Source organism: Vulpes lagopus, chromosome 2 (genome assembly GCF_018345385.1).
Source record: "Vulpes lagopus strain Blue_001 chromosome 2, ASM1834538v1, whole genome shotgun sequence".
Lineage (NCBI taxonomy): Eukaryota > Metazoa > Chordata > Mammalia > Carnivora > Canidae > Vulpes > Vulpes lagopus.
Window position 1 is genome coordinate 152,669,309 of NC_054825.1, and position 15,688 is coordinate 152,684,996.

The window sequence follows — 15,688 nt, forward strand, 5'->3', positions numbered from 1 at the left end:
GTGGATGCTGCTGCAGTGTTATTCTGTATGAATTTTATTCTTTCTAGATCTTCATTGTGCACTTTTCCTTTGTTAAGCCTAACCAAGTGCTTCTCCTTTGCCCATTTAATGCTTTTACTCAAATGTTGCTCATTACATATTAATATTATGAGATATTTCCTTCGTATTTGACTCTGAGATACACCATACTTCGAATTTTTAGAACTTTATTTTCTCTCTTTTTGTAGATGTTTCTCTAATGTTCTACTTGTAATTGGGTTTTGCTGTATGATCCATTTGGAGTCTTTCTCTTACTAGATGAGTACAGCTTCTTTAAATGTATTGATATGTTTCGTTGTTAACACCTGTTGTGATTTCCTGTGCCTTCTGATTTTGGTTATTTGACATTTAAAAAATATTAAATATGCTGTGTGGTGGTGGTTGTTTTTGGTTGTGTTTGTGGGTTTCTTTTTTAAGATTTATTTATTTTAGAGAGAGGAAGAGAGTGATAGTGTGTGCTGCAGGGGGAGGGGTAGGGTGGGGGGGTGCAGAACATCTCAAGTAGACTCCCTGCTGAGCTCAGACCGCCCCCTGCCCCCCAACTTGGGTCTCTGTTTCCCGACTCTGAGATCATGACCTGAGCCATAATCTAGAGTTGAATGCTTAACCCACTGAGCCACCCAGGTGCCCCTCAGCTGCTGCTTTTTTTACAACTTTACATAGTATACTTGATCCTTTCCTTTGGAGAGTTCTGTTGACTTCTTACTATGAGTAGTGACAGAATTGGTGTATTTCCAGTTTTAAATTCTTCCCTCCCTGTTGCTTTGAGCAACATATTTATGGACATGTCTCCTCAGGCAAGAGAAACAAGCAAAATTAAACTGTTGATACTACAACAAAACAAAAAAGTTTTGCACAGCAAAGGAAACCATTGACAAAACAAAAAGGTAACCTGGTGAATGGGAAAAGATGTTTGCAAATGATATATCTGATACGGAGTTAATACCCAAAATGTATAAAGAACTACAACTCAACACCAAAAAACCAATCTGATTAGAAAATGGGCAAAAGACCTAAATATACATTTTTCCAAAGAAGACATGCAGATGGCCAACAGATAAGTGAAAAGATGCTCCATATCACTTATCACCTGAGAAATGCAAATCAAAACCACAGTGAAATAACAATTTTTATCTATCAGAATGGCTAGTATCAAAGACAAGAAGTAGTAAGTTTTGATGAAGATGTGGTAAAAAAGAAACCCTTGTGTACAATTGGTGAGAATAGAAATTAGTGCAGCCATTATGGGAAATAGTATGGAGATTCCTCAAAAAATTGAAAATAGAACTATCATACGATCCAGTAAATACTGGGTATTTACCCAAAGAAAACGAAAACACTAAAAGACACTTGAAAAGATGTCTGTAACCCTGTTTATTGCAATGTTATTTATAATAGTCAAGATTTGGAAACAACCTAACTGTCCATTGATGGATGGATGGATGAAGAAGATGTGGTATACATGTACAAACACACACACACACACTCACTCACAGTGGAATACTCAGCCATAGAAAAGAATGAGATCTTCCCATTTGCAACAACATGTATAGAGTTAGAAGGTATCATGCTAAGTGAAATAAATCAGAGAAAGACAAATACCATATAATTTCTCTTACATGTACAATCTAAAAAACAAATAAGCAAACGGAAAACCAGATGCTTAAATACGGAGAGCAAACTAGGATTGTCAGAAGGTGGGGCGGATGGGTAAAATAGATACAAGAGATTAAGAGGTACAAACTTCTGGTTATAAAATATGTAAGTCATGGAGATGAAAAGTATAGCACCAGAAATAATAAAATATATTGTAATAATGTTGGTTGGGGACAGATGGTGACTAGACTTACCTTGGTGAGCACTTGAGTAATGGATAGAATTGTCAAATCACTATTTTATACACCTGAAGCTAATATATGTCAGTTATATTTCAGTTAAAAGAACCAGGATTCTTCCCTTTTACTTTTCTCATCAGTTTTTCTTAATATTTTCTTTATAATTTTAAATTGATTCGTACCTGTTACTTGATTTTAACTTATATCCACATAAAAATAAATATAAATTGTGTATCTAATTAACCTCTGTTTATAAAAGATCAGGAAACTAGTATGCTTTATCCTGTTGGATTTATCATTTTCTTATTATTCAAGTCATAGAAGTTTTAGTTGCACGTGCATCATGTGTCGACTTTGACTTGTGGAAACATCACTATAGTCGAGACAGTGAACATGTCCGTCACCCCCAAAGTTTCTTCGTGACCCTCAATGACCCTTTCCTCTGCCCCTTCCCATTCTCTGCCTGTCCCCAGATAATTGCTGAGCTATTTCCCATCACTGGAGACTCATTTTCTTTTTTAGAATTTTGAATAAACGGCACACAGTATGTGTTAATTTGCATGTCATCTTTCAGCATATTTTTTTGTGATTCAGTGATGTTTGCATCAGTCAGTAGTTGGTTCCTCTTTACTGCTGAGCAGTGCTGCATTTTCTGGATGGAACACATAAAGCTGGTACGGACATTTGGGTCTTCCCCAAAGAGTGAGGGCTCTTACTGCTTTGTCTGACTGCAGTGGTCAGTATGTTATCCTGCAGGATGCTGAGTTGATCAGGGCCCCTGTGGATTAGCTGGGTATCTGGAGCTTCACCTGTAGGTTTTATTAAAATGCAGCTCCTCTCCTGGCTGGGTAGTTCTGGGGTGGGACCCCGGGGGGTCATATATTTCATCAGGCTTCCCAGGAATACCAGTACTGCTGGTCCTCAGACTGAGGGCCAGCAAAACCCCCTGAGGGTTTGTGAAGCAAGGCAGGAATGGGGTATTTTTTTCCTACCAGGTAAAAGTAAAAGTGTTATGTTTTCGTCAGAAATGGAAATAACTACATGTGTCATGTCAAGCAGCATTTGATATGCCAAGAGCTCACTCTTCCTTTCCCTCCCTCCCTCCTTCCCTTCCTTCCTTCCTCTCTCTCTGCCCTTCCCCCCTTCTCCCCTCCTTCCTTTTTCTCTCCCTCTCTCCCCCTTCCCCTCCGCCACCACATCCCACTGTAGTGAACACCTGGAGCAGCCGTTGACTGTGGAGGTTGTCAATCAGTTCTGTTTATTATGTATCATCCTCCAGACAAGGCTGTGGAGGTGTGTGGGGGCTTAACCTTGCTTACCTTCTCTCTGTTTCCCCAGGGAGGCTTTATTTGTTTTGGAATTGTGGTAGGAAAGGGAGGCTCTGGTGTTGGCCCTTGTCTAGTAACCTGTGATCCTACACTGGGGACAGTCTGGGTTGGAGGTTTGTAGGAAAATCTCAAATCAGAATTCTGTTCCAGGCAACCGACAGTTCCCCTGCTTTCCCTCTGTTAGATCGCGTGAACTTTGTGGTGTTCTAAAGGCTCCAGGAGTTACCAGAGCTCAGAGCCACTGTGCTTGTCAGGCTTCCCCAGGGGTCTCACCATTTCCCTTTCTTCAGGCTCATGGTCACAGGCCCTTGAGGAAGGATAGGATGTTGCCTTGCAGTGCTCAGTCCTTGCTCATGTCCATGGGCTCTTGAGTCCAGGCTGTGGGAACTGGTGAGGGGCACTAATGATGATGAGCAAATCCCTGAAGTCAGGCCATCTGTACTTGAATTGTGGCTGTACCAGGCAAGTGATGGCAGCTCCTCTGCCCTGTGCTCCCATTAGTGGTGGAGGTCATAGCAGTTCTGATGTTATGAGGCTGGTAGGAGGTTTATGTAATATTCATAAGGTGCTAAGGACAGTGACCCCACATAGTAAGCACTTTATCATATGTACTAGATTGATACTTAACTATATGGAAAGTTAAAAAGATAGGCAGATAAGAGATCAGTTTAGAAAAATCAAGTATCTTTTCTCAGATTGCAGAGTGGTCGCCCCCTGACTCCTGGGAAGGTGGCTCCCATTTACAAGCCTCCAGCCCTACTGTGTGATGAGGTATGTTTATTGGCATCCAGGCTGGCTCCTTGCTCAGAACCACAGCTGGGCCTGCAGAGGCACAGCCACCTGCAGGCTTTGGGCAGTAGCAGTTTTATTTTGTTTCTGTAGTTCCTTTGAAATTTGATGAGGGAGAGGATACATGAAGATGAAAGTTTGAGTTGGAATTAGTTATAATTAGGAATTTATTATAATTTTCAGTTAACTCTTATTTCTATCCTTTTTGAATGACTTCAATAAAGTCAAACTTCTAGTATGCTCTATGAGCATTTCTTTGAAATATTTCTGTTTTGTATAAGAATATGATTCTTCAGTCAAAGCCATATTTAAAAATCACACTGACACTAGCATTTTCCCTTAATAATTTAATTTATATTTTTTGGAAACATTTGAAAACCTGTTACATATGGTATCTCTCTCAGAGCTAAAAGTAGGCCTGTTCCCCTTTCCTCTCATTCATGGTCTCCTGACTCCAGTGCCCCTCCATCACGGGGTGTTCCCCTGCAGACTACTGAGGCAGACCAGAGCCTTCCCAGGCAGCTCCTTTATTTTTCTCTTGAAATAGCAAAACTTTAATTGTTTGCTTTAATTATATTTTTAGGAGCATTTCAAAGGATTATTATCTTCTTTGTCATACCTGGCCCATTTCCTGGTACTAAACTCAAAATAGTATCTGATCCTGTTGGTTGTGTAACATGCCGAGTCATAATTTCTTCCTTTTGCTGTTGGGAATAACCTCTGCTCCTGGCAGCTCCCATGTCATCCAGCCACAATCTTACACAACTGCCGTTTTGATATTTCTCAGTTCTTTGTGATGGATAATCTGCCCTTCTGAAGTGTGTTATATTGAGTCCACTAAGATTATTAAGTGCTACCAAGCAGAAAAAGTACTGGAAGTGAAAACAAGCATATGAGGTAACTGTGAAACTAGCTTATACTTTGGGATGACTCATCTTTTCCCGAAGAAAATTTGCTAAGAGAGAGAACGTCTTTCAGGGAAAGCTTGAGATTACGTAAAATTTAAGATAAAAAAAAATTAATTAAAAAAGTTTTGTTTTTTTTTTAAAGATTTTATTTATTTATTTATTCATGAGAAACAGAGAGACAGGCAGAGACACAGGCAGAGGGAGAAGCAGGCTCCATGCAGGGAGCCCGACATGGTACTCGGTCCCAGGTCTCCAGGATCATGCCCCCAGCCAAAGGTGGCGCTAAACCACTGGGCCACCCAGCCTGCCCTTAAAAATGTTTTTTAATCGAAGTATACAGTTGACATACTAGAACTTCAGAATATACAATATTGTAAAATGGCTGAAATTTAATTACTTATTGAATGTTAATTAAGCTGTTCTGCTTACATAATTTTTTAGTAGGAAAAATTTTATAGACTGCTTTATGGATGCTAATTTATGTTAATCAGCCTTTGAAAGGAGCAAGTAATTTACCTGCATAATGATTTGAGAGTGTTGATACCTTATTTTCCTTGTTCTTATTTTATATAAGGACCCTACATTCCATGTCATTTTATTTTATATCTTTTGCATAAGATGTAATGTTAAAAAACCTAGCACCTTGAGAAAGTTTCTTAAGTTTTTAACTATCAAATTTAAAAATAATTCTCATTATTTCCAGAGAATATAAGCATATAGGGGGCAAGTGTTGATTCTTCACCTTCAGGATTAAGAAAATTTGAGCATGGGACAGCTTTCATCTCCACCCCCATCTCCCAGATCAGCTTGTTTGGATTTGTTTATTTCTCCTTAGGTCCTGCCTTGTTCTCCAGGTCAGGTGGAATTGAAACCTGCTTGTTGCGCATGCCCTGTCCCCAATCATTTTATTTTATCAACATAATCTCTGTTTATAGCGCCTCTTGCAGTGAAAGGGAGGGTATATTTACTAATCAATTTTGTGTTTTTTATCTGCATTAACTCTTTTTTTTCTTTTAATGACATTTTATAAATCTGTTCTTATTTTAGAGGGAAAAATCTAAAGAATTTGAGACAACCTGTATTAGGTAGGAGTTGAAATTTTCAGAAACTGGACCTCAGTAGTGTCTATGTTTCAGACCTGGGTTTGATTTTAGAGATCCTTAAACTCACCTTTGTGGTTTTTCTCTCTGAAGAGCCGGCTTCCCGCAGGTAGCTGGTGAGTGCCTTCTGCATTTTCCCATGGCAAGGAGAGAACTCCATCCTCTTCCTGTTCTCTCCTGCTCAGAAACCCTTAATACTTTATCTTTTCTGTAGCTCCATTGGGCTACATACATTGATGTTATTTCTTTAAAGTATTAAGTGAAAGAAGTTCATAATAAAAAGCAGGGAGGATATGAGGTTTAATGTAATAGGGACAGAAGAAGCAGCCCCAGGGTAGTAAGAAGGATGTTACTGACCAGCACTGATGTGGTGTTAATCTCTGTTTCAGAATGTGTGGCAAATGTTCTGATAGAAAAGCATGTACAGAGTGCCATGGAAGTGCAAAGGAAGGGACTTGGAGCAGTGCCTTGAAAGATAGTTAGGTGCTAGCTAGGCATGCCAGGCAGAGGGCAGTTCATCCACAGGCATGGATGGAAGAGTAACTGGAGGTGCTTTAAGTGGTTGGGGGCTAGGACATAGAGTACATGCCTGAGATTGGAGAAGTCAGGCGAGTGGACAGAACCTAGTTTTTGGGGGTCTCCTGTGCCATGTTGATTGTTTTCTCCATTTTTATCCTGGGTGTAGAGTAAATCATTGTACACTTGTAAATGAGGGCAGTGGCAGGATTCCATTTGCATTTTAGAAAGATTATCCTATAGGAAATATGGAAGATGCATTGGAAGGGGCCAGTTGAGGGTGAAGGTCTGGTAGAGACTTCCTGCTGATGAGGAAAGACCCCAGGACTGGCTGTTGGAAAGGGAGGGGGGCTTGCAGATTTGTGAGCTGCGGAAAGGAGGACATCTGGGATGACTGGGTCATCTATCTTGGGTAACTTGGTGGAGGAGATACTACTGAGTGTGAAATAGAATATAGAAGGACTGACGGGAAGTTGATTTGAACATCAACTCATCAAAGCATTTAAGTGGAGATGTTCAAATAAGCAGGTAGTCAAAGAGATGCAGTGGAGAGTGAAGTTTCTGTTTGAGGCAGAGATTTGGACATCCTTGGTATTATATATGGTGAAAGTTCTGGGTGGGAATGAGAGAATTCCTGGCAGAGCTTCTGTTAGGAGGGGAGGAATGCTGAAAAATAAACTGAAAGTGGAAAGAAAGACAGGAAAGTTGACAGAGGGATTCCCCAGACACATGAAGAGGAATTCATGGATGAGTGTCTGGCACTAATGTCTGATCATCAGAGGCAGCAAGTTTAACAGGGACCAGGTAGTGGCCATTGGTTACAGGATAGCCTCCCAGTGTCACTGAAAGCAGAGCCAGAGCATCTTGGGAGAGATGGGTGGAGCTGGAGCTCTGTGGTCAGGGTGAGTGGCAGTGGTGGCTCTCCTTTCTTCTCCTTCAGAAAGCTTGTCCTAGAAGGATGGGAGCCGAGGCTGAAAGGAAGCCCAGGAGAGGTTCTGATTGGAGAGACATGAGACTGGGGAGGCAGGAGACCAGAGGAGTCTAGAAATACCATCATTTCATTGCTAGGTTCTTAGAAAGAAAGGATTGAGAGTGGGTAGCAGAGTAACTCCATTTGACTTGTCGTGGTTTGAGATGATCTTGGAAGCCTCTCAGATGAACTTGCCATTATATTCCTTTATTATCTTTGTTGTTGTTGTTTTTTTTTTTGTCAGATATAGTTAACCAGATACCATTTTTTCATTAAATTTATTTACTGACAGTAGACCCTAATGTGGTGATCTGTTTATTTTTTCACCAAGTGTGCTGTCAGGTGCACTCCTGGAGCACCTTTGAGTCAGGCCTGGCCTCTCAAGCCCTCACCTCCCCCAGAATGTTTGGGCAGGTACAGACAGTCCCATAGCCCCGTCACCCCTGCTTTTCTGGGAATGCTTTTGTCTTCTGCGGCAGTATGTGTACGTGTTCCCTCCCAGCCTTTTCAGACTTTGTACCTAAGATAAGTCTGATACATTCCTTCATGTGTGAATAAAACTCCGTGCACTTCAACAAATTTGTGTATTTTAAAAGGAGTCAAAGGGTGAACCTCTCTGACTGGAATTTCCAATTTTAGAATACCTGTTGAAGAAAGAGATTTTTAGGGATGACTATCTATTTACTAATTTATATTTTATTTTTAAAAATTGAGATGTAATTGCCATATATCATTGTATAAGTTTAAGGTATGTAGCGTATTGATTTGCTATATTTATATGTTACAGTATGATTACCCTCATAGCATTAGCCAGTACGTCATGCCACATGATTATTATTTATTTTTTATCAGAACAATTAAGAGATGGTGCCAGTTCTGTTTATACTGTAGTAAGTTTGGCCAGCCTTGCTTCACATTCCCATTGTCAAAAATAAAGCTAATAAGGAGGAGTCTGCTTCACAGAATAATTAACCAGTCAGTTTTTGAACCACTTTTAAAAATGAAATCTATGTCTTCTAATTTACAGAATCTCATTAAAATAATCTTCTGGGCTTAAGAAAGTCTGGTTGGAGCTCTGTGGCTGGCTGATGCCTTTCCAGGCATGCTTTTGGACTGGTTCTCAGGACCTTCTCAAAGCCTCTTCCATCTGAAGTGTGCTATTTGATAAAGTTGGATTATTTTCTAACTGTGGCCTGGCCTGTTGTCCTCATTCTCAGTGATAGAACTAGTGGGCGGTACCCCAGCAGCCCCTTGGTCAGCTTTTGTGTTGTTTGAGAAGATGTATTACTTTGTTGAATGAGATTGTCATTCTGAGTACCACAGTGACCCATAAAGGATCATGAGTTTTACAGTTTATACCTAAGTCATTTCATGTAGAAATTTGTATGAACCACACATTTCATAAAAGACTTTAGGTCCTAGGATGACAAAATCAGAACTGTGATTGTGCTAATTTAACAAAAAATATTTATGCAAGTATTTCAGCAATATCGGAAGATTTAAAGACATTATTGCATATTTATTTGGTGGAACTCTACACAATCATTGCATGTTTTTGAAGAGTAATAACAAAGGAAATGGCTGTTTTGTTAAAGGCAAAAAGGCTACAAAAGTCTGTATATAGTATCCCATTTAAAAATAAATTCACGGGACACCTGGGTGGCTCAGTGGTTGAGCATCTGCCTTTGGCTCAGGGCGTGATCCCGGATCCTGGGATAGAGTCTCGTATTGGGCTCCCCACAGGGAGCCTGCTTCTCCCTCTTCCCGTGTCTCTGCCACTCTCTGTCTTTCATGAATAAATAAAATCTTACAAAAAAAAAATAAAAATAAATTCACAAAAAAAGGTCTAAAATAAATTACATAGTAAGGTAACGATCTTGAAGAAACATAAACTCTTTCCTTCTATTTCAGCTAATCTTCCAGTGCCAACAATTGCAGCAATAGATGGACTTGCTTTGGGTGGCGGCCTTGAACTGGCACTAGCATGTGATATACGTGTAGCAGGTGAGAAGTAATCCTTTGAGAAATGAAGTTTGTGCTTACTCTTCAGATAATTCCAAATATTTTATTCTTTTCCTGTTGTTGAATAGAATGTTTAGTAGAAGTCACCCTTTTGGTTGGGCTTAATGAAATATTGAAGATTCCCAGTTAAGAAAACAATTTGATAGTCTCGTGTTAGCCTTCGCAGGCGGGGAGGAGAAGAAGAATTGGGTCAGACAGAAGTGAATTTGACTCGTTGGCTCTGTCCTCTTCAGATCCATTTCCTCCTCTGAGATGAGGGAAACAACAGGAGCTAATATGTGGCCTGTGCCCAGTCCAAGTACTTAATTCTTGTCAGCTACAGTAATGATAACTTAATCTCTCTGAGGCTCACTTACTTCTTGCTTGGTTTCCTGTGAGTTGGATGAGGCGATTATGAAAATAATAATGAGAACATTAATGAGAGCAGTGCTGGCCATGTGCTGAGTGCTGACCCGGTGCCCAGCTCTGCTCTAAGCCCCTGACATGTATTACAATGTATTACATCACACAGTTGGCCCCAGAGCCCTCTGCGAGGCACTCTATGGGGTGCTTGAGGGAGCTGGGGTACAACAGGATTCTGATGGCCCAGAATCAGGGGCTGAGCTGGGATTTGAACCCAGGCATGCTGGCACCTTGGCCTCCACTCCTATTACCGTGGCAGAGCCCTGTCCGCTGCCACCATATGGTCACATTGGGGTGACCTAAGGGGCCCTGGGACCAAGGACTGGGTAAAGCAGGCAACATACTTGTTGCCATTCTTCCCCTGGCTCACACCATCCCTCCTGAAGCAGCTGCCTGTTAAAAATAGAGCCAATATAATTGTGTTTTCAATAGTTTTTGACTGTTTCCTGGGATTTGTAGCTGCTAATCCTTGTGGACTCTCCCCGCTTTCCACTTTATTTCAGAACTCTACTTACTTATCTGAAATCATGAGCTTTAAATGGAAAAGCTAAGGTACATGTAGTCCATTTCTGAAAGAGTGCAGATTTTGGGAATTAGGATATGGGAGGTGGTCCAAGCACATTTTGATATGCAAGTAAAGAAATAATTAAGATATTTTAAAGTAGCCATAAAAATACAACGTGGAAAGAGGATCCCTGTCCAGCTGTCAGAACAGTAAAACCATTTGTCAAAAGTAACTAGAGATTTGGTCCTGAAAAGCTGCCATATCTGATATGTTATATTAAGCTGTTTGATTTGGAGGACTCTTCAGACAGCTAAAGATTCCTGCTTGTCAGACACAGTCTCTCTCCCCATCCTGAATAATTAATGGGGGCTAAGCCTTCAAACATGAGTTGGCACTATCAGGTCAAATTATGTAGTTATAACCTTAGTTTTTCTGCATCGAAAATTCATTCACTGCTGAGCAGTTTTTATTGGGAAATGTTATGTGAATGTCTTAATATACATCATTTAGATAGTGTTTACTTATTTCCATAACTGAATTCCTTCTGAAGTGACTTTTAAAAAGATTTGTGACACAGGTTTAATTAGTAAACAGAATATTTCTAGCTGATTTTACTAACTTTTTCAAGTCTTAATGTTGGAATCTGATGATGTGCATTTTACTTAATTTTATTCTTTCCTTTTTAGCTTCCTCTGCAAAAATGGGCTTGGTTGAAACAAAGTTGGCAATTATTCCTGGTGGAGGTATGAACTCTTCTCACTCATCTTGATTTATTCTCAACCACAGGGCATAAGGCAAAAGGGTATTAATTGAAAAGGCAGCATTTTGGATAAAGAGACTAATACTGTGTTGTTTGCTTTGGTAGCAAAGTCTGTATTCAAAATGCGCTTTTTTAGCTTAGGTAGTTGAGAAGATGCTGGGTTTGCTGCCTGTTGCTCTCTTGTTCTGGTGTCTCCTTGCTTTTCTGTATCAATTCTTAATTTTTACATTATTCTATCAGTCACATTTTTTCTTGAAGGATTGCACTGATACTTTACAACTTTTATGTGGTTGTATAAATGTGCACACCCACAAAGAGCACGCGCATGTGGTCAGACCCCATGGGAGGAGTGGGCAGGGCTTCCCAGGCTTCATGTTAGCTGGGTGTGTGTCTGGGCAGAGGACAAAGGTTGGGGTTAGTGGGTGGCCTGAATATAGAGCTGAGATGTTTTATCTGTCACTACAAAAAAGGTATGTGAGCTGCTTTTTTGGAAAGACTCTCTTAAGAAAGCCTTTCCCTGACATTGATAATGAAATCTTGCCTCAACCAATCAGTCTGAAACTTTGGTTCTTTTGTATGATGAGAGAATTTAGAAGTATTCCTAATTCATGAGGTCTTTGTTTCAGAAAGTAGGGTTCATTTCAGATGTGCCTGTTGATAACTTACTAGTTTTATGAATTAAATAACAGGGACAATATAAAAGTGAAAAGCAGTGTGTGAACACTTCAGGCACGTTTGTGCCTGGACAGGTTAAAATTGTATGTTTAACCTTATCTTTATAAGAATGTTTATCCTGATGAGGATGGATAAGGAGAAATCAAAATACAATTCAGTGAAACTGGTGACTATCTGGGTCAATGTGTAAGACTCAGGAAAAAGCTTCTACTTTGGTAGTCCACAAAAATGCTCTACTTGCAGGCAAAAGCACTTAATACCTGCCTGTTTTACCATGCCAGTCTTGTTCAGTGACTAATGAAAGCACTCAAAGAAGGATTTCTGTGGAAATGGATCCAGTTGAAAAGAATTGTCAGATAAATAATATTGGAAATAAAGCAAGGTTCAGAAAAAGGATGGTGTGGTGTGTTTCTGAAATTCTTTAAAGAAGCAAGCACTTACTGGTAATTAGGATATAACTAACCCTAGAAAGACCATGACTGGTGGAATGACCTTCTCCCTACCTCCAGCCCCCTGCAGATAGGTCAGCCTGAAACCTGTGAGTGTGACTTTATTTGGATAAAGGGTCTTTGCAGATAAAGTGATAAGGATCTTGAGATGACCTCATTCTGGATTATCTGAATGAATCTTAAAACAAGTGTCTTTATAAGAAGAGGAGAAGCAGGAGAAGGTCCTGTGAAGACAGAGATTGGAGAGAGGCCTTCACGAGTCCAGGAAGGCCAGGGATCTCTGGCAGCCACCAGAAGCCAGAAGCCTCCAGAAGGAACCCTCCCTGTCCCACCCCTGCCAGCATCTTGATTTTGTACTTCTGTCCTCCAGAACTGTGAGATGGGAAGATTTTTGTGCTCCTAAAGCCAGCAAGTTTATGATAATTTATTGTAGCAGCCCTTAGAGATTAATACAGTGGTTTTTAATGTGTCAGTAATTTTTTTGGATGGGGAGTTAGTGGATGGCAGCGATAGGGGGTAGGAGAAAGATGAACCTGGTAATTTGGGTATTTATCAGATCTTGAAGATGAAATGGTTTTGCATTAAAACCACAAGAAGGTAGAAGAGTTGCATGAGAGCACTGTTGGCATTGGCTAGATGAAAGAAGCCTAGTTGACTGTCCTGCAGAATCAGGAGTGGTCACATTAGCTCTTTCCCTGTTCACTCATGAGCTGTCCCTGCCTTTTGAGGTCTAGGAATTAGCATTTTCTTTCCAGAGTACTGAAGTTCTTTAGGGTCTTCCTCAATCAGGGACCTGCTAATTAGAAACTACTTGTAAATTTAATTCATTTTGGACCATGTATTCTCATGATTGTAATTATTTCTAAAATTTTAATTAAATGAATTTATTTGTCATTAAATTCAGAATGCTTCGACATTTTCCCGTCTACTTATAAAGGATCGTTTTCTGTCTTTGTCTTTCTTCCTAAGTGAGTCTGAGGAAATGTATTTCAGTTGTTTTCAGGTTCATTGCTCATATACGTATAGCTCTGTCATGTCTCACTTTCTATGGAGTTGAATTCTCCTTGAGGCCACGTTCACACTTTGAAGAAGAAAGACAGACATTTTGGTTCACTTTCACGTTTGTGCAATGGTTACTGATGCACCCTCAGTTGGGCCTAGTTTTTTTGTTTGTTTTTTTAATACAACAGTGCAATTTCTTTAAGGTCTGTTTAACGTATTATCTGAAGGAGTGGTTTCTGAAATTTCTGTGGAGCAAAATCCTCTTCTGGATATTTTGATCCAGATATTTTCACCATATCACTTCTCTTCCCTTTCTTATAGTAGATGATCTTCATGAAAATACCACTCCCCCCCCCCCCTTAAAATTGGTTTTAAATTGATGGATTTGCCATGGCTAATGTGATCCCTGGGATGTCCTCTTTTTGGCTGTGAACTACTGTAAGAGTTTCTTAGAATCGACGCAGTAGACCATTCTTAGTTTCTGTCTCCCTTATTGGTAGACCTCTTTCAGCTAAAAGATGCTGAGTTTGCTTCCTATTGTAGATGCTCCTTGAGCAGTGTGGCCCACAACCTTGTCACTGTCAGCAGCCCCGCCTCTCATCCGCTTCACACAGGAGCAGCTGTGGACAGCCACATGGGGGTAGAAAATGGAGGTGGGGGGGGAATGTTGTGGAAACAGTAAATGCAGTGCTTTCCTAGTACTATGAAGATTGTAGTAAATTCCTCAGGGTAGAATGTCTGAGGTACATGCAGACTAGAAGCTGTAGTGTGGGAGGTCTGGCAAGTCCTGCCCTTCTGAGCTCTTATAGGCCTGAGCGAGGTTTAGCGCTGGGTGGTCCAGAGGAGGCTGTACCTTCCCACCTCCCCATTTGGATGCCCCTGGCTGTCCTAGTCAGCGTCACTTCTGTCCTTTTGTGATGATACTTTACAGAGAAAATTGATCAAAACCCAGCGTTTAGCTTTCTTTGGGTTTTTTCTTTTTTTACTTGAACTTTTTTAAGGTATATTTTATAAAGCTTCTTAAAACACGTTAAATTAAAAATGATTGTTTTGGAGAAAGTAATATTCCTAGTGAACATGAGTATTAGTAGACCATTACTATAATGTGATTCTTAGATGGGTATTCTAAATTTTCGTGTTTTCGAGAAAAGAGATTGTTCAGTGATGACTATTAAAAGTATATAGTTAATGAAGAGGATTATAGAAACATATTGGATCCGAATTCTTTAAATAGTATTCTTTAAATAGTATTACATCAGATGTAATTAGAAAAATTTAATGTAACCGATTGTCCTATACTTAAACCAGTACTTCTACTTGTAAAATATATATATATTTGATTTTAGATACTATAAAATATAAAATACAATGTTGATGATTGAAAGCACTAGCCATTTTAAAAACAATTAAGATTATTACCATAGGACCTTCCTGCAATGTCCGAAATTGGGAATCTTTGTATACTACAGAGCTCTACTTTATTCTCTAGCCTTTTCACCTTAAAGAAAGCTCCACCTCCTATGTTTGTCTCATTGGGAGAATGTTCCAATAGTTTTAAATAAAATTCCCTCTTAGAAGTAGCTCCTCAAATGATACCATCCTTTAATACATTTGTAAGAACCAAGTAAAACAAGTTCTGAGGATTAGGATTCTTTTGACGGTTTAGGGAATTTCTTTTAAGTGTGCACAGAAAATGGTGACTGGTTGCCTCATTCCTGGCCTTTGTTTCTTGCCTCTTCTAGATGATTTGGGGTTTGTGTCAAGAAACCTTATTGTAATTAAAATAATTGTTAGGGCTTCTTGCTTGGGCATACATCACTATGGACAGGATGTGTATGTAGTACTTCCACTGCTCTGTGGTTCTCTTTTATTTCATCCAGCTTTTTATTTTGGGAATAATCAAACCAGAAAATTTGAAAGGCAGAAAAAATGAACCTCTTTATGCACCTCACCAAGATCTGCCCATCCCCGTACACCTCTCCTCTCACTTCCCTCCTCTACTCGTTCTTGCTGAGCCATTTCAAAATGACCAGGTGAACCTTCGCTGGACCAGCGTACCTTTCCTAGGAGGAAGAACAAACTCTTACATAACCACAAAACTAGTACTATACCTAACAATATTAGCATTAATTTCAGATTCCCCATATGTTTCAAAATGTTGTTTGTGGTGACTCTTGGCTTTGCTTTTTCAATTCAGGATCTAGTTAAATGTCATATATTGCATTTGGTTAGATCTTTGGGTTTTTTTGTTTTGTTTTGTTTTTTAAATCTAGACAAGTCTTCCATCTCTTTGTTTTTTATAGCACTATTCAGACAAATTATCTTACTGAGGTTTACACATTCTGGATATGACTGAGTCATTTCCTCAAATTTAGATGTAGGTTAGAA

The 15,688-nt window shown here is 39.7% G+C and overlaps 1 protein-coding gene across 3 annotated transcripts in view; it reads left to right on the forward strand.

Moving 5' to 3' along the window:
• Nucleotides 1–15,688, forward strand: part of AUH (AU RNA binding methylglutaconyl-CoA hydratase) — a 159,664-nt gene that overhangs the window by 55,679 nt on the left and 88,297 nt on the right. For all 3 annotated transcript variants that reach the window (XR_005985607.1, XM_041740480.1, XM_041740484.1), the window contains 2 exons: nucleotides 9,397–9,489; nucleotides 11,101–11,157. Coding sequence is in view for 2 of the 3 variants with exons in the window: in XM_041740480.1 (XP_041596414.1) it covers nucleotides 9,397–9,489; nucleotides 11,101–11,157 (150 nt within the window). In the remaining variant the exon portion in view is untranslated. The remainder of the gene's footprint in view (nucleotides 1–9,396; nucleotides 9,490–11,100; nucleotides 11,158–15,688) is intronic.